At 52.2% G+C, this 21,833-nt stretch overlaps 8 protein-coding genes across 8 annotated transcripts; 5 read left to right on the top strand and 3 right to left on the bottom strand.

The window, feature by feature from the left end:
• Window positions 1-644: 644 nt before the first annotated feature.
• Window positions 645-2,321, top strand: N7511_010643 (MDR family MFS transporter; the record flags this gene model as incomplete). The annotated part of the gene is made up of 1 exon (XM_057133020.1): window positions 645-2,321. The coding sequence occupies one exon, from the start codon at window positions 645-647 to the stop codon at window positions 2,319-2,321; it is 1,677 nt and encodes a 558-aa protein (XP_056981008.1).
• Window positions 2,322-3,469: 1,148 nt separating this feature from the next.
• N7511_010642 (uncharacterized protein) lies at window positions 3,470-4,439 on the top strand (the record flags this gene model as incomplete). Its single annotated transcript, XM_057133019.1, has 2 exons — window positions 3,470-3,765; window positions 3,848-4,439. The coding sequence occupies 2 exons, from the start codon at window positions 3,470-3,472 to the stop codon at window positions 4,437-4,439; spliced, it is 888 nt and encodes a 295-aa protein (XP_056981007.1).
• Window positions 4,440-4,730: 291 nt separating this feature from the next.
• On the bottom strand, window positions 4,731-6,014 carry N7511_010641 (ELL-associated factor; the record flags this gene model as incomplete). The annotated part of the gene is made up of 1 exon (XM_057133018.1): window positions 4,731-6,014. The coding sequence occupies one exon, from the start codon at window positions 6,012-6,014 to the stop codon at window positions 4,731-4,733; it is 1,284 nt and encodes a 427-aa protein (XP_056981006.1).
• Window positions 6,015-6,498: 484 nt separating this feature from the next.
• On the bottom strand, window positions 6,499-8,284 carry N7511_010640 (carbohydrate-binding module family 48 protein; the record flags this gene model as incomplete). The annotated part of the gene is made up of 3 exons (XM_057133017.1): window positions 6,499-7,839; window positions 8,003-8,132; window positions 8,262-8,284. 3 exons carry the CDS (start codon window positions 8,282-8,284, stop codon window positions 6,499-6,501), a joined length of 1,494 nt encoding a protein of 497 aa, XP_056981005.1.
• Window positions 8,285-9,226: 942 nt separating this feature from the next.
• On the top strand, window positions 9,227-10,450 carry N7511_010639 (cyclic nucleotide-binding domain-containing protein; the record flags this gene model as incomplete). The annotated part of the gene is made up of 1 exon (XM_057133016.1): window positions 9,227-10,450. One exon carries the CDS (start codon window positions 9,227-9,229, stop codon window positions 10,448-10,450), a length of 1,224 nt encoding a protein of 407 aa, XP_056981004.1.
• Window positions 10,451-10,938: 488 nt separating this feature from the next.
• Window positions 10,939-11,781, bottom strand: N7511_010638 (uncharacterized protein; the record flags this gene model as incomplete). Its single annotated transcript, XM_057133015.1, has 2 exons — window positions 10,939-11,237; window positions 11,292-11,781. 2 exons carry the CDS (start codon window positions 11,779-11,781, stop codon window positions 10,939-10,941), a joined length of 789 nt encoding a protein of 262 aa, XP_056981003.1.
• Window positions 11,782-12,533: 752 nt separating this feature from the next.
• On the top strand, window positions 12,534-16,184 carry N7511_010637 (forkhead domain protein; the record flags this gene model as incomplete). The annotated part of the gene is made up of 2 exons (XM_057133014.1): window positions 12,534-15,145; window positions 15,473-16,184. The coding sequence occupies 2 exons, from the start codon at window positions 12,534-12,536 to the stop codon at window positions 16,182-16,184; spliced, it is 3,324 nt and encodes a 1,107-aa protein (XP_056981002.1).
• Window positions 16,185-19,300: 3,116 nt separating this feature from the next.
• Window positions 19,301-20,719, top strand: N7511_010636 (uncharacterized protein; the record flags this gene model as incomplete). Its single annotated transcript, XM_057133013.1, has 1 exon — window positions 19,301-20,719. One exon carries the CDS (start codon window positions 19,301-19,303, stop codon window positions 20,717-20,719), a length of 1,419 nt encoding a protein of 472 aa, XP_056981001.1.
• Between the last annotated feature and the right edge of the window lie 1,114 nt (window positions 20,720-21,833).

The following is a 21,833-nucleotide window of genomic DNA, read 5'->3' as shown; positions in this document are numbered from 1 at the left end:
AAGTTTCCAGCCGCAGCTATCGGGCTCAATGGAGCATTGCGGGCTTTTGTCTGATCGCGGACAAGGATAGGGTGAGCTGGATTTGTGGATAGTGGTATGGAAAAGAGATTCTAAGACGAACAAAAGGAAGACGACTAGCTAACCTGGGATATAAAGGCAGTCAGGGAAGGCCCTCGTCATGAATATCCTGGACAGCTCCCGCTCGGAACAATGGTTTCTCCGATCATAGTATAATGTTCAACAACAGCACTGTTGCAAGCATCATCTTTGAATATTCGTTGCAAACTGAAACAGCGAATTTGGTCACTTTTGAAATAGTAGTTTCCTGCAAATGAACTTCATGTTGATTACCAGCGAGGCTACCAATCGCCAACATGATTGTCAAGTCAAAAGCAGCTAGCTGAGTATGACTTGAATAACTACAGCAGGACTCATAGCTTTTAACAAAAGAGAATATAGTGCACCTTATCAATCACTATAGACAATCGTCTTTTGAAACCATATGTAAGCTATCACATGATGCACTAACGCCTTCTGGATTTAGGCAGAAGTGAATCCTTCAATGCCTCTTGGGTCGCTTGTCGAGAGATCTACTTATATCTGGTGGTTAATACTACCTGACCCAAGAACAAAACTCCCCAACGATGACAGACGTCATACAAAACTCAGGGCATGCGATGACCCAGCGTGGGAGCGATGCAGAAGGCAACAGATTAGGCACTTCAATAAGTCGTTCTAGCCAGATTATGGCAGAGACTGTCATTAATGAGGAACCGAATCCAATCCAGCAGCCCCAAGAATCCGAATACCCGACTGGCACCAAGTATTCCCTCCTCATGCTCACATTGGCTGGAGCCCTTGTGCTTAGCAGCATAGATATGAACATCGTTGCCACCGCAGTGCCTAGCATAACAGATCATTTCCACACAGTTGCGGATGTTGGCTGGTATTCTTCTGCCTTCAGGCTCTGCCAGTGCGCTTTCCAATTCATGTTCGGCAAGGCCTACAAGCTGTTCTCTATTAAGCGCGTCTTCTTGTCTGCCAATATCATCTCTATAGCAGGCTCGCTGCTCTGCGGAGTGTCCAATACATCAAAAATGTTGATTATCGGGAGAGCGGTAGCTGGATTAGGCTCTGCTGGTCTTCTTTCAGGGGTCTTCGTCATCCTCGTACACTCCACACCCCTGCGCAAGCGGCCTTTGGTTGTTGGCGTGATGAGCGCGCTCGAAGGTCTTGCCACACTGTCGGCACCCTTACTTGGTGGAGTTATTGTGCAGTCACTTGGGTGGCGATGGTGCTTCTATATCAATGCGCCTATTGGCGCCGTTACACTACTGTTGACATTTTGGTGTTTATCGGATACGCCCAAACCTAACGACATTGCCCGCATGACGCTCAAGGACAAGATCTTACAAATCGACCTGGTAAGCAATCTACTTCTGATACCAGCACTGACTGCTCTCTTCCTTGCATTTTCATGGGCTGGCACCAAACATCCTTGGAACAGTGGCCTTGTCATCGGCCCTTTGGTTGCATTCGGCGTTCTCTCAACAGCATTCATCTACAATCAACGACGCCGAGGAGATGCCGCTGCCATCCCTTTACGGATCATGAAGCATCGCAGCGTCATCGCGGGATTCATCTTCATCATGTGTGGCAACAGTACTGGCAATGTGCTCGAATACTATCTCCCCACGTACTATCAAGTTGTCCGTGGGTTCACGCCTGCAAAAAGCGGATATATGATGCTTCCGATTATCATCGCCAGCACCATTGGCGCCGTGGCTCATGGCATCGGAACGAGTATCTTCGGCTACTATGCGCCGTTCATGCTCTTCGCTTCCATCATCATGCCTATCGCGGCGGGATTGATCACCACCTTCAAAATCAACACTACCTTTGCGCAACTGATCAGTTATACCGGCTTCTCGGGTCTCGCGTACGGCATCGGCTTCTCAGGACCGCAGAATGCCGTGCAAACAGTACTGTCGGCGGAGGATGTCCCGCTTGGTACATCCATAATGCTATTTGCACAGTCATTCGGACCCACTGTGACGATTGCAATAGCACAGGTTCTATTCGTGAATCAGCTCTCGGTCAACCTGGAGGGTCTTGTGTCAGACCCGGGTGGAACAAATATCGAGAATGTAGGTTTGACACAGATTGTGGCCAGTGTGCCTCCAACTCAGTCTGCAGATGTTCTTGTGGCCATTGATAAAAGTCTCGTCCAGACATGGTATTTGGTGGTTGGGCTAGCTTGTGCCACGATGGTTGGAAGTTTGTTGATAGAATGGCGGTCGGTCAAGTCACGGCGCGACTAGAAGCAGTCCACGGAAGACTACTGGATTATGTGAACATGCGTCATATAACTTAAGTTACGTTAACTTAGTTTGAGACTTAGTTCAATCTATCTATAGATAGTAAATTTACCGGTATAAAAATAAGTATGGGGATCTATCCACTCCAATCAACCCCAGTGTGTTTACCCTGTATGAATCTCCACACGAGACCAAACTGCTCTAGAGTTGATCATAGCTTGGCCCTGATAGATGCAGATTGGTGCATAATATTTATAATTGCGACACTCTTCATATTCAGGTCAGTTACAGGTACCGTTTTGGCCCCCTTCTTGGCAAGTCTTGGACTCAGCCACGGCGTTAACTGACACACATACACATAGCCCATTGTTGAGTTCATTGGCCAGACCACAGAGCCGCTTTGCATTGACAAATCAGAGGCTCAGCTGATGTTCTCATTCTTGTCTCCTTACATTCTTACTGTACATCCTTACATGGCCTTTTCTCCTCACATTCCATTCTACACTACAATTGTATGCAGTCGAGTCCTGATTGGCTCCTTTCCCTTCTTTCGGGGTTGCAGTGGTGTACAGTACAGTAGTTCTCTACAGTACAGTACTGCACTCCATGTCCAAGGCTGAGACGGGAGGCCCTGACTTCCCGTCCAGGTCCACTTTACAGCCACAATCGCCTGTGACAGGTGGAAATGAGGTCTAGTGGCGGAGTCTACTGCAATCCTCATTTCACGGGATTCGATGCCAATCCGCCTGTGCTTCTGCACTCAATCCGAGGTCGCAAGAACAAAGCCATCCTACCCAATGCCAAGCAGAACCAGCAACAGAATAGAGACACACAGAACCAACACCAGTCATCGTACTAACCACCATCCACACGTACTGTACAGCCTCGAGCCAAGCCCCCAGGGTGATCCTTTCTCATTTCAGGTAACACTAAACAAGCTGCATGCCCACTAAGTTGCAATAGGCAAAGGGCACAGCAGTTTGGCCCCCGACATTCTGACAACCTCAGCCGAACGACCAGGGCCAGACATTTCCCAACCTCCCTCCAGCTCGCAGCCTCACCATTTCACCCAAGCCTCGCAACGAAGGTGCAGGTCATCTTCCGCGGAGTCAGGTCTGATCCAGAGATCCAGAGATCCAGCTGTGCCCATCATGACCACCACGACGGCACCCGCAACAGCGGCCCTCCCACTGACAACCGTCTTCACGCCGCCTGCGACCTGCGACAACTTTTCTTGGATTTCCTCCGACTGTCTCGGCTCCACCTGCAAGGGTGTGTATAATATCGTGCGCGCGACAGAAACAGAATGTTTCCCCTCTGGCTGGGCGACCTCCGCGACGACGTTCTCGCCGGGCTTAGTCTGTCCCAGTGGATATTCAATCGCGGGAACGACTCTAGCTTCGTTCGGTGCGGCCAGTATCGAGACGCGCGCGACATGCTGTCCTAGGTATGCGATCCTGCATTTCCGCTCTTTCTCTCTTGTTATTCTTCCCCGGAGCTAGATCAGATACTAATGCGATGCCTTCCAGTGGGTTTTCCGTTGCGGCTTCAAGCCCGTTGGCTTGGTATACATCCGAGCCCTGCATTAGGACGACAGATGTCGCGACCACGATCACGTTTAATGTGGTTGGCGTGACTCCTACCACGACTACGGTATACACGTGGGCTTCGCCGGTGTACCATGCCAGGGCAGTTGGTCTTGCGTGGCAGTCGTCCGATACGATATCTACATCTGTAGATATCATGCCCACGACAGCAACGACAGCGACGGCGAAGACAACAGCCAATGACTCTGGTCCCGCGGCAACAAGCCCCGGCGCAACGACCAGTGTCGCGTCCAGCGCTGGGGGAAGTAGTTCGGGGCTGTCGACCGGCGCTAAGGCTGGCATTGGTGTTGGTGTCAGTGTGGGTGTGCTTGCCATTGCGCTTGCTTTTGGAGTCTTCTTTTGGCTTCGGCGGAGAAGGGCCCATGGTAGTCTTGAACAGGTTCCGAGTGAATATGGGTCAACGCGAAAGACTGCTAGTCATGGGAGACCCACTGAGTTGGAAGATATGTCGTCGACTTCGGGGGCGACGGAGCTGCCCGCTGAAGTTTCTGGACTTCATGAGCTTAAAGGTTAATAGGGCGATGGGAGATGGATAGTGACTATATCAATAATACATTATATTTATTTAAGTATGCCGTGACAGTAGATCGGTGGGGTTGGCCCCTGGCTTGCGAGGACGAGTAGAGGAAAAGGAAATATTGATATGAGATCTCATTCAACAAGTAATCAAGACGAAAATGTCCCTAAGCAATTGGTATCTCGTACTCTGGAATCAAAGTCCGACCTAGCGCCACGCTGATAGATGCAATAGATAAAAACCTTCCTGTACAACGGACAAAATCACAGTACAGTACACTACAATGCATTATTCCTCCTCACTAACCTCACTCTCATCATCACTAGGAACATACTGCCTAGAAGCAGTAGGCTGACTGTACTGATGACTGCGAGCCTCTTCTTCCCGGGCGCTTTCTTCAAAGGCGGCTTCCATCTCTGCAGCCAAGGCATCGTCATCTTCCACCTCACCTTCCTGAGTTGCTTCGCCTGTCGGTGCAGATGAGGCCGGGTAGGCAGTTGTACCGACTGGAGAGGGAAGTCTGAACTCGCCCATTTCTTCTTCCCCATTGCCTTCGTCTGCTGGTGTATTGTTCGACGAGAAGTATGCGGGATTGACCTTGAAGGAGCGGGATGGAGGCGGAGAGCCCATGTCAATAATCAGATCGCCGTCAATGATAATATTTGAGCTTGGTGATTGGCCGGCTTGTTGAGATCCCGTCTCTGCGTCTGATAGCGACGAGCGAGAGTCTTCCATCTCAAATGTGTCAGGCTGGCTAGCGGGCTGACTAGCGGGTTGGTTGGTAGGTGGGTTGGTAGGTTGGCTGGCGGGCTCAGCTGGCTTCGGAGAAGGTCTCGCAGCGGGTGGTTTGGGAGCTGCCGGTTTTGTAGCTGGTTTCTTCTGGCGAAGCGGGTTTGCTTGTGGCTTTGGTCGCGGCAATGGCTTTGCAGCAACAGGCTTGGAGGCTGCTATCACAGGTGTGTTTGATCGGCTTGCGATAGAAGGTTCTGGAGTGGTGTTATGCGAAGGTAAACAGTATTTATTGTCCGGTCCGCGGTTCTTGGGGAGGTAGTGTCGCCAGTCATATGGGTTATCTGGGTCCGCAGGGCCCTCGTCATCGCTGGTGTCCGCTGCATGGCGGTCCTCCCCCGAAGTCGTCGGTTCATCCTCGTACTTGATCTGAAGTTGCTCGTACTGTTCACGGACCTGTTTTTCCGTCTTTCCAGGCGCCGACCGTAGATTGAAATTGAATGATGTGGAGACCGGCTCGAGTACAAAAACTTTGCGCTCTGGGTCGAAGACCAGGACCAGGTTCTGTTCGCTCGACGGGTCCTCGCTACCCTTGTATGACCAGGCCAGTGCGTGATCGGCATTCGGGGCCTTATCGGTGACAGAAAGGTCGTAGAGATCTTGCGATTGTGAGGGGGTAATGGTGGAGCGGTGTTGTGAGGTAGCGGACTTGGATTTGTAGTTGTAGTTTACGTTGACCAGGTTGCTGGTGTCTGATCTGCGGGCGAGTCTCTCGCCCAGCACAATCGGGTACTCGGCTTGCTTAGTCGGATCGATCATGGCGGAGAGGGTGGGGGTAGCCATGTTTAGGGAAGATACCAGTAGCCAGGGACCCCGTCAAGAGAAGTAATTAGAGAAGTCGGCAGGATACAAGGGAGGAAGAGGAAGAGGAAGAGAGAAAAGAAGAGAAGAAGGTCAAAGTCGGGGAAGGTTGAGGTGGAGAATGGGCGGACATAGGAAATGACCCAGTTTCTCCCCACGTAACCAGACACCCGTCAAAACACTAATACCAGAGACATGAGACATGATGCTTGACTTCGACAAAGGGAAACCGACTGGTGTTCTTTGATCATTCTATACTACATTTTACGCAGGCTCCGACTTCGGGATGTAGGTACTGCCGAGCCACAAGAGTTTCATTAGATGATTACCAGCCGACACATTAACAAAAGGCATGGAAATACAAAGCGATAAAACAGGAGGAGGTATCAAACAAAGAGTCAAAACAAGGCGAGTTAGCTTTTGAAGCCATCTAAGAGCCCCAACCAGACCAAATGGACGCGTCTCATTATTTGAACTTCTCCTTCAGCTTGTGGATGAAGCCACTCAGGCGCTTCTTCTTCTTGTCGCCATTAGTAGAAGCACCCTCAGTACTCTGGGAATGCTTGGACTCCGCAAGCTTGGACACTGCAGGGTTGGGCTCTGCGGGCTTGGACTCCGTGGGCTTGGACTCCGTGGGCTTGGACTCTGTGGGCTTGGACTCTGTGGGCTTGGACTCTGCGGGCTTCGGGGTGGAGGTCTCGGGAGCCTTGGTAGTCTCAGGTCCAGTGGTCACAGTAGGACCAGTAGACTTGGCGGTAGTGGTCTCATCAATAGGGGCAGAGTCAACACCCGTGGTAACAACCGGGCCGCTGGACTCAGCCTTCGGTGCCGAAGTGGGCGCAGCGGTAGCAGCATTGCGACCGGGGGGAGGTGTAGATGTCGGCGACACATCGGCGGAGTCAAATCCACTAGCAGCGGCAGTCAGGTGAGGAGCGATGGGTTGGGTGGCAGCAGTCACAGTGGGCGCTGGGGCGCCTGCAGACTCCTCAACGTCGACCTTCTTGTGAAGTTCCTGCTCGAATCTCTTCTTCTCGTCGACTGCGTCTTGGTTTGCAGCAGCCTCCGGGTCCTGGTGGGCCTCGGCGAGAGAGTCCTTCACCACTTCTGGGACATCCTCAACGGGCTTGTTGCCGTTAGTCTGCTTGCCCTTGGACTCCAGAGGAACCTTGGCAGCCAATGCAGCCGTGGTCGAGGTCGGAGCGGCCGATTGAATGGTGTATCCAGGATCAGCCGCTGCTGCCTGCTGAGCTGGACCACCAGAGTAGATGGGCTCCTTGTCATTAGCAGCTGCCTGTTGCGCCGGGCCTCCAATGGGAAGGCTGGATTCGGGAATCATGTTGCTGGTGACCGGTGGAATGGTAAATGCGAACGCATCATCTTTCACTGCCGCGCTGGTGGGGTTTCCGCCGACAGGAAGAGTCTGGCCCTTCTCGTAGGACTCCTGATCCAACTTCACAGTGGAGTCTACCGTGTTGTTGTGGAGTTCACTCGAGGGAGGGACCTTTTCGCCGGGCGCCAGCTTGACGGGATTGCCATAGCCGCCTGATGCGGGGATGGGATCCACCCCCAAGGTCTTCTCACTCTCCTGGTTTGGGGTGTCGGGGAAAGTGCCCGGCAGATTGCCATTTACGTGCTTCGGCACGTTGGCAGCCAGGGCTGCAGTGGTGGAATCTGGGGTGACGCCAGACATTGGGACGTCAGAAGAGTCAACGATCTCTTCGGGTAGGAGGACGTTGTTGATGTTGCTGTGGCCGTCGTCTTCCTCGCGCGCACTACTATCTGTGGTCCAGATGCCGTCGACAACAAACTTGATCACGTCAGTTAAGGGAAAACAAGAACAATCAAGTCAGGGGTATAGCGTCAGAGTAAGCGACTTTAAGTAGTTTGGGGGGGGAAGAGGAGAGGGTGACGTCAGTGGAGAGAGTGCCTGGGAGGCTGTTCAGGTTCTCACCGCTTCAGGGAGCTCTCACCTTGTAGAGGGTTTTCTCAGGCGCCAGAGATACTTCCTTGACAAAGATGTCTCCTACCCGGTCTAGTTTCACCGTCTTACCCCAATCATCGAAAGTGCCTGTCACGAACACCTCGCTCGCATTGTTGGGCCTAAGGCAAGTAACCGGGTCAGCGAGCTGCGACCTTAAGTGTCACAGATTGGAGGTCGAGATTACTCTCCAGAGGGAAGAGTCATCTCTCCCGAGGGTGTCAACTTGGGAGCAAACCGATCGGACTTACCACTTAAAAATGAATTTGCCCATCTCCAATCTGCGTTCAAGGGTCAAAAAATTGGTGAGGTTGGGAACCTTGGAAGGAGAGAAAGGAATCGGAATGATCTTCCCAAGACTAAACTCAGTGGGGGGTGACACAGACCTCGACTTCACTTATCTTCAATTAGGCAATTCAGGCACTGACTCTTTAGGGCTTGGATCCTACTGTACTCCGTACATATGTAACTTCAGTTAAGAAGTGCCCTTATACTCTAATCAGGTTACTATTTGCTGGCTATTGAAAGTCAAAGGATCCTCCCCCCTTCTTGCAACCAGTGAAATAAGGGGATTTGCCGCCTCACGCAAGGGCCATGCAGATAGCAGCTCTCTGCTCTACAGTATGGTACAACTGTCCTGGGAAATCCAGATGTTCTCAACGAACTCTGCACTCTGCAGCTTTCCCCACTGTGACTCTGAAAACGGCTGGGTGCGGATAAGTGACTCCCACCTGCTGACTCCTATTCGTCGCGGAGCTGGGTGGCAAAGGTGCAATGATCATCAATTCCAGTCTTTCTAGAAGACACCTGGAAGCTATGTGTAGTCCGGAGTGTCATGAAGTTGTAAGTGACGTCGACGCAGTCACAGTAAAAAACGAAGCGATCGACGGGAAAAAAAGCTCAGACCAGCACTGTAACCCCTCTTCGACTTCTCTTTTGCTCGTCGGACTCAATTTCCAGCGTGTTTGCCTTCTCTCTATTCTCTCCCCTCCCCCCACTATTACTACTGACGGATCACTGACCACTCTGGATCCCCCCTCCTTCTTTTTAACCTAGTCTTGATTCTTTCGTATGCTGAACACCCTTCCCCCTTCTCATCTTTTGAATTCGGAGCGTTTCATACACTCTATCCCCCCCATCTCCACATCTCTCCGTTCAGCTTCCCCAGCTTCAGCTACCGAGTGGCCGGAGCAACGGCCCCTCCGGCCCTATTAAGATGGCACAGAACCTCGGGTCCGCCCCATCAGTGAACACCACTCGCGAGAAGTCTCCAATTCCCAAAATCAGTGAGGATGAAGAGTTCGAGGTGACGTCACCCACCGACATGACTTTCCGACAGGCAAATGCCGGGGCGACCTCAGTAGGCACCGCATTGTTCGGAGGCAGCGCATTTGCCGAGGGAGGGACACAATTTGGAGGACCCCTATTCAGCAGAAGCCCCTTCCAGGGGGAGGGCGAGGAGAGCGAGCAAGAAAGCGAGCTGGCACCTCTCCCCGGACGCACCGCACAGCAAGGATTCCCCAATAATTACGCACTGGGTCGCCGGACCTCGGTGTCGGCTGAGTCTCTAAATCCCACCGAGGCGGGATCCGATAGCTGGACGCCTCCCCGCCACCCCAAGACGGAGGAGCAGGTCTCCCGGCTCAAGGCCGCGGTCAGCAGTAACTTCCTCTTCTCCCACCTGGACGACGACCAATTTACGACGGTCCTGGATGCACTGGTTGAGAAGCCCATTCCGGCCAAGGATATCAAGGTGATCTCCCAAGGCGACGCTGGCGATTACTTCTACATTGTGGAGGACGGTAACTTTGATATTTATATCCACACCTCTGGCGCTGTGCAGCCTGGCCCCGATGGCTTGGGTAATAAGGTCGCGTCGACTGGACCGGGAGGTTCCTTCGGTGAGCTTGCATTGATGTACAACGCCCCTCGTGCGGCGACAGTCATCTCCACCGACCCGAAGAGTACCTTGTGGGCTCTGGACCGCATCACTTTCCGCCGCATTCTCATGGACTCGGCATTCCAGCGTCGTCGCATGTACGAGGCTTTCCTGGAGGAGGTTCCGTTGCTTTCTTCCCTGAAGCCCTACGAGCGCTCAAAGATTGCCGATGCCCTGGACACAATCAAGTACCCGGCCAACTCGACCATCATTCACGAAGGTGACCCGGGTGACGCATTCTACCTGCTGGAGTCAGGTGAGGCCGAGGCCACCAAGAACGGAGTCTCTGGACCAGTCAAGAACTATAGCCGTGGTGACTACTTTGGTGAACTTGCATTGCTGGACGACAAGCCCCGTGCAGCGACTATCACGACCAAGACGGACGTCAAGGTTGCGCGATTGGGTCGCGATGGATTCAAGAGGCTGCTCGGACCTGTGGAGGAGATTATGAGACGCGCCGAGTATGAATTGGACGCTTCCAAGTCTCCAGTTTCCAAATGAACGTGATATGAATATGAAATTGAATCCCGGGCTCGGGATGGTGTCTTGAACGTGGAAATCGGGGAAATTAGACTCCGACTTTTCTCACATGAGTGTGTCGTCAATTAACTTTATTTTTTTGAGTCTTGCCTACTGCTACCGCAATAACTCATGATCGTTTTTCTCGTCTTCCTTTCTTGTCTCTTCTTTTTCTCCCTCATGCTTGACCTTACATTCTTTACGAACCGTGACTGTATCTAAATTCTATCTGCTTATGGGTGTCCTATCCACCCACCCACCTAGTTACAGGTGACCTACTATCGTCCCTGTCATATTATCACTTGCTACACCTGACTGTGATCCAATCCCTGGCCAGAATGACTAAATCCATACATTTGCAACAACGCCGAAAATGCAATAGTATACCCAATCCAGAATCAACCCCAACATCATCCCGGACTCATGATGTATAAAATAAATAAGATACGATGCGCAGGATGCAAGATCAATCACCTAGGAACAACCAAATCACTCCTCAAAACCCACTTCTCCCCGCCAGTAACCTCCATCCCCTCATGAAGCATACAAGCATCGCCATGCCGATGCAGAAGCGCCATCCCAACCTCGGGCGCAACAGCAATCGGTTCGGGATTCCGGTTCGCGCGCGTCGCTTCCGGGTAGAAGACTGTTTCACCGCCGGTACTGGTCGTCAGGTAGATAAGGAGGGTCCAGGTTGTTCGCGCAGGAGTTGCTCTCGAGAGGGCCGTTGAGGGGTATGGAGGGAAAATGATATTGTTTGAGTCGTCGTCTGGTGTATGTTGTTAGTCTTGTTTGATTTAGCTGCGGTGGATAAAAAACATACAATGCTGTCCAAAGAATTGACCCTTGGTATACCGATAAATGCGAATATTAGCATTCAACCCTAAAGGCTCCCCGCCCCAGAGTCTGCGCGCTCGTTCTGCCATCTCTGGGGGTGATCTATGCCCTTCGTCATCATACTCCCCCTCCTCAAATCTCTCGGTCACAAGTTCCTTGAGAGATGTTTGGCTCCATAGCATCTCCGCAAACCGCGCATCGTCAATCTGGAACCGATCGTTCACGCGCAATGCCTCGTCCTTTTTTGGTTTACCCGGTGTTGTGGTTAATGGTAGTGAGGCCAGGAATGAGGCGTATGTTTTGCATAGGGAGCCTGGGAGGAAGTTGCGGATTAGGTAGATCTGGTCTGGGAGGAGGGGTTCTAGGCTTAGATCGGCGGGTGGGAGAAGCGGGCGAAGCGGTGGCCAGTTTGGGGTTTTGGGTGTATTTTGGGCTGGCTGTGGTTTTTGGTCTTGCTTTTTGAATTTGGGTGGCATTTTTATAGGTTTGTGTGTGTTGGTGGTGACCTAGGTAGAGTTGGAGGTGAAGGGTGAGGAGGTGGCTGTTTTTTTTTTGGAGTTATCGCGATAAGAAAGTCTCGAGTGTACGTCAACTTGCAATGTATGTCAAGTCGATCTTCTCTGCTTTCCCCTGATTTATTGGAGGTGATTTGTGATTTGTTTGATGCTCTATGGGTTTCACGTTTTCACAGCGGTGTTTGACTCTGGCTGTTCTAGTGTTTCCCCCCTCATCTCAGATCCAACCTCCAGTGGAGGCAAGCCACCGGATATCAGGAGAGGGGTCGACTCCACCGATCTGGACTGCCAGGGCAAGGTGAATCTAACTTTGAAAGGGGGAGGACATATGAAGCACCAGAAAACAACAGAGGACAAGCACATCACAGATATCCATGCACCATCCTCTCTGTTCCTGTGTATAGATCGAAGCTCAGTAAAATCGGTGAACCAGTGGATCGGGATGCAGGCGGGGCGGGAAAAGAAAATTTGTCCCGGAGAGGATCTTCGCCTTTCTTCCCCTGGTCCCCAACACTTACCCTTTCTTCTTTGCAGAGGAGCAAAAAGTTACGGACCAAGATTCTCCAGATACACAAGAAGTCATGGCCTACACTCGGTGATGGCACCTGCACTACGGTTAGCTGCAGCAACCAACTCGGCCATCTTCACCGCCCGGCCTAAAGTGAGAACTTCAGCTTTTGTTCCCTTCATTCCTTCTTTTCCACCAGCCTGTCATGTCGTCGCAGACCATGACTGCGCCAGCTGTGGGCCATCGACCGCCTGACCCAGGTACAGATTCGCCCATGTACGACTATGGCGGCTCCCATAACTCCACGCCCCCTTCCAATCCCCGAAACGACTCCGCAATTCGCGACATGCAGAATAATTCTGCCCCGTCAACGCCAAAAGGCCTCCCAACCTCAGATGTCGGAATTAAGACGGAATGCTCAGACAGCCATGATCTTTCGGCGTCGCAACATCAACAAGATGCCAACACGCAAAATGCTGCAAGCGCCCTGTTGGCTCAACTCCTCGGCAATCAATCTGCGCCGAACCAAACAACCGACCAGCAATTTGGAGGAGAGGACCATGATATGTCCATGGATTTCAAACTGGAGGAACACCATGCTCAGCCTTTCGATTTAAATACCCACGCCACCCCTCTCGACCAGAGCTTACATCAAGACCCGTCAATATCGCGCGAGATTCAGGATTTGCTGAATGGAAAGGCTCTGGGTGATGAGCTAATGGGAGCAAATTCCTCTCATCAAGATTTCGCTCATACAGGAATTTCCTCGTCCGATGCAATGGGTACCCTGACCGATCCTTTAAACACTAAACTAGACACGGAGCAGCCTTCCCTTCTTCCGCCTTTGGACTTCAACGCCGCCCCGAAAAATGCGTTCGATGCTCTCCATCAGAACGAGCTACTCACTGCCGCTTTCCTTTCGCAAGGCGCCGACCTCTCGGCCCTGGGATATCAAGATGGAGCTACATCAATTGCTGGGTCGGAGCCGAAGATCCAAGCGTTTGCCAAGTTAGAGTTTGACGATGGGCATTTCTATTGCAATACCTACTCATTCATCCTCGGGCGAGATGTACGAGCCGCACGCGCTGCCCATCATCGAGAGTTCCAGTTCCGGCAGGCCGTGCGAAGCTCTCGAGCAAAGAGCTCGAGTGGAGGCAACACATCACATACCCCGAACCGTATGAAGCGGGAGGAAAGTGCTGCCATGATGGGCAGCGTTGTCAGCGATCGCGGCGGTATCATGGGCTTTGATCCAGATGTTCCTCCACATCTTGCGGGTGGAATGAACCCAAGCCGGCGATCCTCAAAGTCTTCCATGGACGAGGCCGTTGTTCCCCTGCACGCCAATCCGGCTCAATTACAGTCTTCCACGGACTACAACGCTTTAGCGATGCAGTCCCTACAAGATGGGAATGGAGATGCCAAGCCTGTTGATACGCTTGCTCTGCTCCCGTCTCCTGATTCCTGTCCCACCATCCCAATCCACCCCCCGACGACGGTTGACGGCAGTGCCGCTGGTCATCGAGGTATTTCCCGCCGACATGTTCGCATTTCATATAACTTTGACCGCAATCTGTTCGAGATGGAAGTCATGGGTCGCAATGGAGCTTTCATTGGAGCCGATTGGTTATCACCTGGGCAAGTTCGTCCGTTACACAGTGGTGATTATATACAGATTGGAGGTGTGCGCATCCGCTTCCTGCTACCAGACGTTCCAATTGGCGAAACAGGCGCCGACAGGATGGAAGAACAGCAGCAGATGCCAGACGAGGATGAGGATGCAGAAGGAGAGGATGAAGACCCTCGCGTTTCAATCGAGGTGGATAACGAAGTTGATGAATCCGAGAGGCTCGGAAGCGAGAGTGGGGAGAGTAGGGAACCTTCCAAGGGGCCCAGGCTGAGTCTCAAGATGAAGGATACAGATTCTTCCAAGGCATTGGAATCCATTGAAGCAGATAATGGATCACAGCCGGCTCGCCGACGCGGACCTGGTCGGCCTCCCAAGGACGGCATCATGTCCAAGCGCGAGCGAGCTGAGCTTGCCCGTGAGCAGAAGATTGCTGCTAAACGCGAGGCCAATGGTGGTGTCACTCCGCCTCCCCTGAAAGTGCCCAAGGCTGGGAAGACAGTCGCGAAAGAGTCTGTCGTGCCCGAGTCGCCGACACCAAAGCCAGCCGAAAAGCGGAAGTATACGAAGAGAAAGAAGCCGGATGGAACATTTATGGATTCTCCTCTTCCTTCAACGGAAGGTGGTCAGATCCCGGAACAGCGACAAGAGGAATATGTCAAGCCCCCGCCAGTCAAGAAGCGCAAGCCATCACGCTCGCCGTCTCCCAACTATCCTCCCGAGTCCGCTTACACGCAAGAGGATTTGGCCAAGCCGCCTTACAACTACGCAGTGCTCATCTTTGATGCTCTGACAGAAGCTGGCACGCCCATGACATTGAAGCAGATTTATAGGGCCTTGAAGCTTAAGTATCCTTACTTCCGCTTCAAGTGTGAAACCGAGGGCTGGACATCCAGTGTGCGACACAACCTCAATGGTAACGGTCATCTTTTCATGCACGCAGAACGAGATGGCAAGGGTTGGTCATGGCAATTGATACCTGGCGCATCGGTTGAGAAAGAAAAGAAGCGGCGCCCGTCACCTCCGCCGCAACCGCAGGTCTCGCATCCGCCAACGCCTGCTCCTCAGCAATACATGCCACAGATCGCCCATTCCTATGCTCCCCCGTCTCAAGGTCCACCACCTGTGCCAAATCCGCCTCAACACTTCCAGTTCCCATCGATTCCACCCGCGCCTTTCCCGGCCTCTGTGTCAGGACCGCGACAAAGTCCTTATGCACCCCCATCAACGGTTTCTGCTCCTCCACCCGCCCCGACGGCTGCTCCATTGCCAGTCTCAACTCCTGCTCCACCCCCAGTGTCCGCACCAGTACCAGCACCAGCACCTCCCCCTGCTCCTGCTCCTGCTCCTATCTCCGCCCCGCCTCCTGTTTCCACCCCTGCTCCTGCCCCTGTCCCTACCCCGCCGCCGCCGCCTCCTGTGTCTGCTCCTGCTCCTCCTCCTGCGCCCGTGTCTGCACCTGCGCCTACTCCAGCACCGGCACCTATCAATCCCGCTGCGTCTTTCTCTATCCCCAGCACCATCCGCAGCAACCTCCCGGCTGCCTTCGCGCAGACTATTCCGTCCACCTACACCTCTCCCTACGCATCCAGCCCGGCTCCGCAGGCAGGCCAGCAGCAGACACAAACTCCACGGCCTCCCCATGGACCTCCTCAGCACCACTCCCCCTACGCACCCCAAAAGCCCCCACAACCGCCTCACATCAACACGCAGCCCCAGGCCTATCCTCCGTCCAATGGACAGCCATACCAACAGCAGCACCAGCAACCGGCGCGGCCTCCATCACAGCCAATCTCACATCAACCTCAACAGCAACCGCCGATGCAGCACCACCAGCCACAGCACCAGCCGCAGCACCAACACCAGCACCAGCATCAACACCAACACCAACACCCGCCATCGGGGCTCCCAGCTCACCCTCAAGCCCATCACCATCAACAACAGCAGCACCATCACCAACCGCAGCAGCAGCAGCATACCCCTGCGCCGGTTGGTCCCCCAGAGTCATCCTCGTTCACTGATCGAGCCAACAAGGCAATTGATGACTTTGAGGCTGTTTTGATGGAAGATTACGAGGACAAGAACTACATCCGGGAAGTTCTTCGAAGTGCCCGCGCTCGAGTGTTGGACAATGCTACGGAAAGCACATTCCCTGGCGGCGAGCCAAAGGACGAGGCTGTCATCATGGATGTGCTTCGCAACCTGGTCGGAAGCCTGAAGGATGAATAATGACTCTCTCTGTCATGTATCATTTCAACCTACCACCCTGAATTGGGTCTCCAGGTCCAGTCAAGCTTAGGAAACGGCGTGTTACACGGTTGATCGATGCGGTCCATTTGAACCTCTGATGGAGACCCATCGACCGCCAATGAGGTGGGGGCAATGGTCTCTCCCTGACGACTTATCGAATATACGAGTCTTATGGTTTTGTTTTATCGTTTTTTTCATCCTTCTCCATCCCTTTCTTCCCTTGCTTTGTTTTTGTTGCGACATGTCTGGATTCCTTGAATCTTAATGATATCCCTCTGTTCTTCCTGACAGGCTTGCATATGCCGTCGTCTTCGTTTGGTTTCATCGACACATTTATCGATTCTCATTTTTTTTCTTCATTTTGGCACGCTGGTCCATCATGGAGACCACGCTCCCCGGGGAGATAGGGTGTCCCAAAATCCACGTGAAGTGGAATGGACACCCTCCCATTTCTGTTTTTCTTTTTGATCCAGGCGTCACATCCGCCTGACGTAAAAGCTCAGCATAGAAATACCAATCACATTCACGAGAACGATCATACACACCCTTCTCCAACTGCAAGTAGACGAAAAGAAACCCATACTCCACATACGGACTGCCTCGGGATCATCTGTGACCACTGTATCATCCGGCTGAACGGATAACCCCATGCATACTGTACATGTATACCACCGAAAACCAATGCACAATAGCCAAAGTAAGAAACCCCACATTCAATTTCGCTACTCGCGGCATTACTGCCAGGCTTACTCGTTACAGGTTACAGAGAGACTCGAATGGAATTTGCCTCCCCCGCCCCGTGCCAAAAGAAAACAAAATCAGAGAGGCAAAGGAGGGGGCAATCTGCAGCCAACACCCGAAAACATCAAGTCACGGACGGGGTTACACACGGAAATACAGGTTCTGCATTTGCAGAGTCTAGAAACTCGGCATTTTGGTTTGACATTAACGTTATTGACTTTCCAGTATTCTGTCCCATTGCCGGATGTAGCCGGTTGCCGTATGGTTGGGCAGCTTTCTGTCATTCTTTTTTCGCTCCACTGTTTTTACTCCCCAGTTTGAATGTGGATTGGTTGGTTTCTTTAGCTTGGGCATGGGGTTTGGCTCTTACATTCACCGCGAGGAACTTCTTGTGTTGTTGGTGGGATATAACATATTTGTTGTTCAGCAAGGACAGTGCTCTCGGGGACAACATGAGAAGTCGGAAGTCCGCTCAACTCTACATATAAGCGCCCGGTTTTCCTTGGATACTGTAGCTGACAAGAGGCCCAAGCGAAGCTCAGGGTCAAGATCAAAGCCAAGGAACCACCGTGACGAAGTGGACGAACAGGAAGAAGCCTCATAGCAAGGCACGAGGTCTGAGGGGCGATTCTATATTTTACTATGCATGACTTGAGTCAGACGCACGGGCAGTGATTCTGGGACCATGATGTCGATGTACTGATAAAGGCGGACACCCCTCCACCCCTCCGGGGTTAAGTCCAAGTCTAAGCCGAAGCCTAGACGAAACTGGAGTTCTTGTCCATGTTTCGTCCGGATTTCCGGGACGTGCTTGAAACCCGCACGGCTTTCGGGAGAGGGATGGGAGGGGCGACTATATACATTGTTCACTAGGACTAGATGCGTATAGGTACATACACTCACACTATCTTGAGTCAGAGAGTGTTGGCTGCAGATCTATCCTGCAGTGAAGAGGCTGTCACCAGCGCAGCCTCAATGTTTCAATATTGTAAGTATATCATTGCCTAGTCAGTGTAACTGGCAGTGCCAGTGCCGGAGCCATGCGCCAATGCCATGCGGCATGACGCTTTGTCTATACTGCAGGGATCAGCATTGGATCCTGAAATGTCTCTGGTGAGTGGGTGAGTCATATGTAGGTACATCCCCGGTGGCCAGTCAGACATGTTGCGGGCCAATGATGGGGGGGCTGGAAGGGCAGTGCTTAGATAATTGTCAGGTGGACACATTGCCCTTGCTTGGTTGTACGGGTAATAATGTATGGTACACTGTATATTGTGTTGCGATAGAGGGATGTCTTTGGAGAGATGAGGATTTGAAGTCCAGCAGCTGTGTAGGCCTGGCAACAACGAGAATGTCACATGTGGAAGTCGACCGAACTGCTTAGTCATGTGGAGATGACCTTTTTTTAGTCCGAACCAGTGATACAGGCGTTGCATCACCGGTTTAGATCTTTTTTTTTTTTGATCTTTTTTTGGGGGATTAGAATGAACTGAGTGAATGACTGACTGGTCATGTAGGAGACATCTAATATCTTCATTTGATTCCTTTATTTCTCCATTTAATCAATGTAATTATTGCGAAACAACGGCACAGCAGGACCCCTAAGTCGGGTGTAAAATTAGATTTCAGGGTGCATACACCCCCTATACAACTCCCGACCCCCCCCAATACATGCCCCCACCAGGCTGCAATCCCCCCGTCCAGGCCTCCCTGTATTTCAAATTACCTGTATTATTACCAACGGCCTTTTCCCACACAACGCCCCTGTACACCTTTTCCTCTCTTCATCCTCTTCACCTCTTTCTGCATCAATCCTCTTTCCCCGTGTCAACGAGCTTTTCACTAAGTGTCGTTGCTCACCTCATTTCCGTGAGGTTTGCTGTTGCGGGAAATTTTATTTTCTCGTCTCTTCTCGCGTTCTCAGTGTGACTGGGTTTCCCTGCCATCTCGAATCTCGATCTGGTTACTCCTGAAGCACTTTGAATCAACTGAATCGTGCTCTAAAGACTCCTCTTGCTCGGATCATTTGACCCTTCCATCGAGGTTTCTTCTTCTGCTCAATTTACCACACTCCTTCACTCTTTTTTCTTGACATATTGGATCCGAACCTCCATGTCATTCAATTAGAGACTGCTCTCCAGGACAACAAAAGAGCAACCCGCTCGCCGAGCAGCGTTCTCGCTCCCCCCAGGATCAGGACCTGGTGGAGTTTTGACGGTTCGTCGCATTTTTTTTCTTACTTGAATTATTGTCACTTGGTTGTCCCCGGTGGCCTGGTATGCTAACTCCTGACTGCTCAGAAATCGTCTAGCTCACCATCCTGAACTGGTATCTCACCCCCCTTCCCCTTTAAGATGCCGTCTTTCTTCGTTCCAGGCCACGGCCTGCCTACTCCTCCCCACGTCAATGGCGGTCGCATGGATGACCCTTCGTTCTACCCGGTTGGACACGCGGGATTCCCTCCTCGCTACCATCAGAGTGGCAACGAATTCATCGAACAGTACTCGCAGTCTCTCTGCTACGCCAAGCCGAGCTCGATGAACCTTCACCCTCAGTCCGCCCATCCGATGTACCCGGCTCGTGATCTCCATGCGTTGAACCAGCAAGCTATGTTCAACCCGATGGCCGCAACCTTGCCCCCCATCAGGAGCAACGTCCAACTCCCGCCCATGGAATCGACTATTCCATCCCAGTACCGTCGACAAGAAGCCGCCCCGATGCAACGCCCCGAACAGCCGCGCAAGGAGGAGAAGGCTACCGGAGGTGTCGCCGCTCACCTGGATTACGAGATGGATCGCATGTCCGACTTCGTGGCGGAAATGGCCCAGGGAATGTATGAATTATTCGCCAAACAGATCAACATTGCAGATATTGACATAAGGCGAAGCATCTACCCAGGATCTTCGGTTACTCCCCAGTTTCGGAAATACGTCTATCAGATCTTGTCCTCGACTCGCCTGCCAAGCTCCACCATCTTGCTCGGTCTGTTCTATCTGGCCAGCCGGATGCGTGTGCTTTCAGCGCAACGCGCCGCTACCAAGGGAGGAAATGGCCAAGTGTACCGCATGTTGACCGTCTCTCTCCTGTTGGGCAGCAAGTTCCTCGATGATAACACCTTCCAGAACAAGTCCTGGGCTGAGGTCAGCAACATCCCCGTTGCGGAGTTGAACCGCATGGAACTGGAATGGCTGTTCGCGTTCGACTGGAAGATCCACGACCGTATTTACGACAAGCAGGACGGATTCGCCTCGTGGCGCGCTCACTGGGACACTTGGAGTGCCAAGGCCACAGCTCGTGCTCAGGAAACTCGCCAGACTCTGGCTCCTCTTGAGACCAACGTGCTTCGCAGCCAGGGCGTCACCAAGCCTCTCCTGTCGCCAGAGGGTCCCATCCCGCCACAGTACCAGCGTGGTTCTCACGTGGAGAGTTCCTGGTTGAATCCGACCGCATCTGAATACTCGCCCCCTTCCACCCTTTCCAGCGGACCCAACACCCCCGACTACTACTCGGTCGGCCCTTGGGGATACTCGAACCCGCTTCCTCCCCCGCCTTACTCGCGTGGCTGGAACGCACCCCCACAGTATATGTCCCACCAAGCACCCCGATCCCAGCCTCCGTCCTACCACCACACCCCAGCCTACGGTTTGCCCTTTGCACAGAGTGTGTGGACTGGCCACGGCTCGTCGTGTGGCTGCACTTACTGTGCCAAGCACCTGGAGCACTACATGAGCACCAGTGCATTCCCCACAATGCAGCCGATCATCGCCGCCTAAGTGACGGTGTTCGACTACTTGCTTACAACAGATGGAACAGACGACATCAACGGCTTAGGACCTCCAGTCTGGCTGTTTCTCTGAGCCTTTTTCTCACTGCAACTTTAGATTTCTATGTTTCTCTGGGCGACTCGCGTGGATTTATTTCGCTGATACCGTTTTCTTCATTTCTTGTTTCCACCTTTGCGCCTTTTGACCTTTTTGTCTCGCTAGCCCTATTCGCTACTGGACAATCGGCATGCCGCGTCACCCGAAAAGTACTTTTGTTCTGCGTCTGCTGGTTCTCGTTGGCCAAGCGAAAAATTTCAAAAAACGCAAAAAAAGAGGAAAAAACGCTCCTACGGCGGACAATGGCATGCTCCGGCAGCTCCACGATGCATTCAGCCACTTCGTTACCTGCACATTGATCCTTTGGATCAGGTGGCATTTTCAAACTTCCATCGTGGTTATACCTTGACTTTTCCATCCCAAGGAATGCCGGAGCCGCAGTCACGACGATCACGAATCCCCAAAATCTGATACTTTGTTTATTACCCATGACTTCGGTTTATATCTTTGGCCCTCCTTTCTGTTTTTTTTTTTTTCTTGCCTGGCATTGTGTCTCACGGTGATTACCCATAGAGTGTCTTCCTTCCGCTTTCGCGTTTCCCCTTCATGCCGGTACATTTATTCCCATTCGTCACGCTCCACGCAGTGCCGGGCGTTAATCCTATTCTCTTTTCTAACTTCTTTTTTCTGTCTTTCTTCTGACTATTGATCTTCTCATCTTCGTCCACGTTCGTTTCGATCAACCGATTTGTTTCTACCTTTCTTCTATGGACTCTTCTTTCTCGATCCACACGATCAACAACAATTCAGTGAACTTTCGAACCCTTTTAAGCTGGAACCTGCTGGAACATGGGATTTCCATTTTTTCTCCCCTCCTTGATTTTCTTCGGAACCTATCAATTCTCACTCTCGAATTCTGACTGTCAACCCAAAGCAATGGAGTGCCGACCTGGTCCCGATCAATGATGTCTTGCTCCTTATACATGGCAAGCAAATATATCGAGCAAGACGGTTGATCCCATGTGCAACTCCATCATATTCAGAAATTCTCCACCCTCTCAGTCAT

The sequence above is a fragment of the Penicillium nucicola genome, assembly GCF_028828085.1.
Source record: "Penicillium nucicola strain IBT 29836 chromosome Unknown utg000010l, whole genome shotgun sequence".
Taxonomy (NCBI): domain Eukaryota; kingdom Fungi; phylum Ascomycota; class Eurotiomycetes; order Eurotiales; family Aspergillaceae; genus Penicillium; species Penicillium nucicola.
This window is presented reverse-complemented; position numbering and strand designations above follow the sequence as displayed.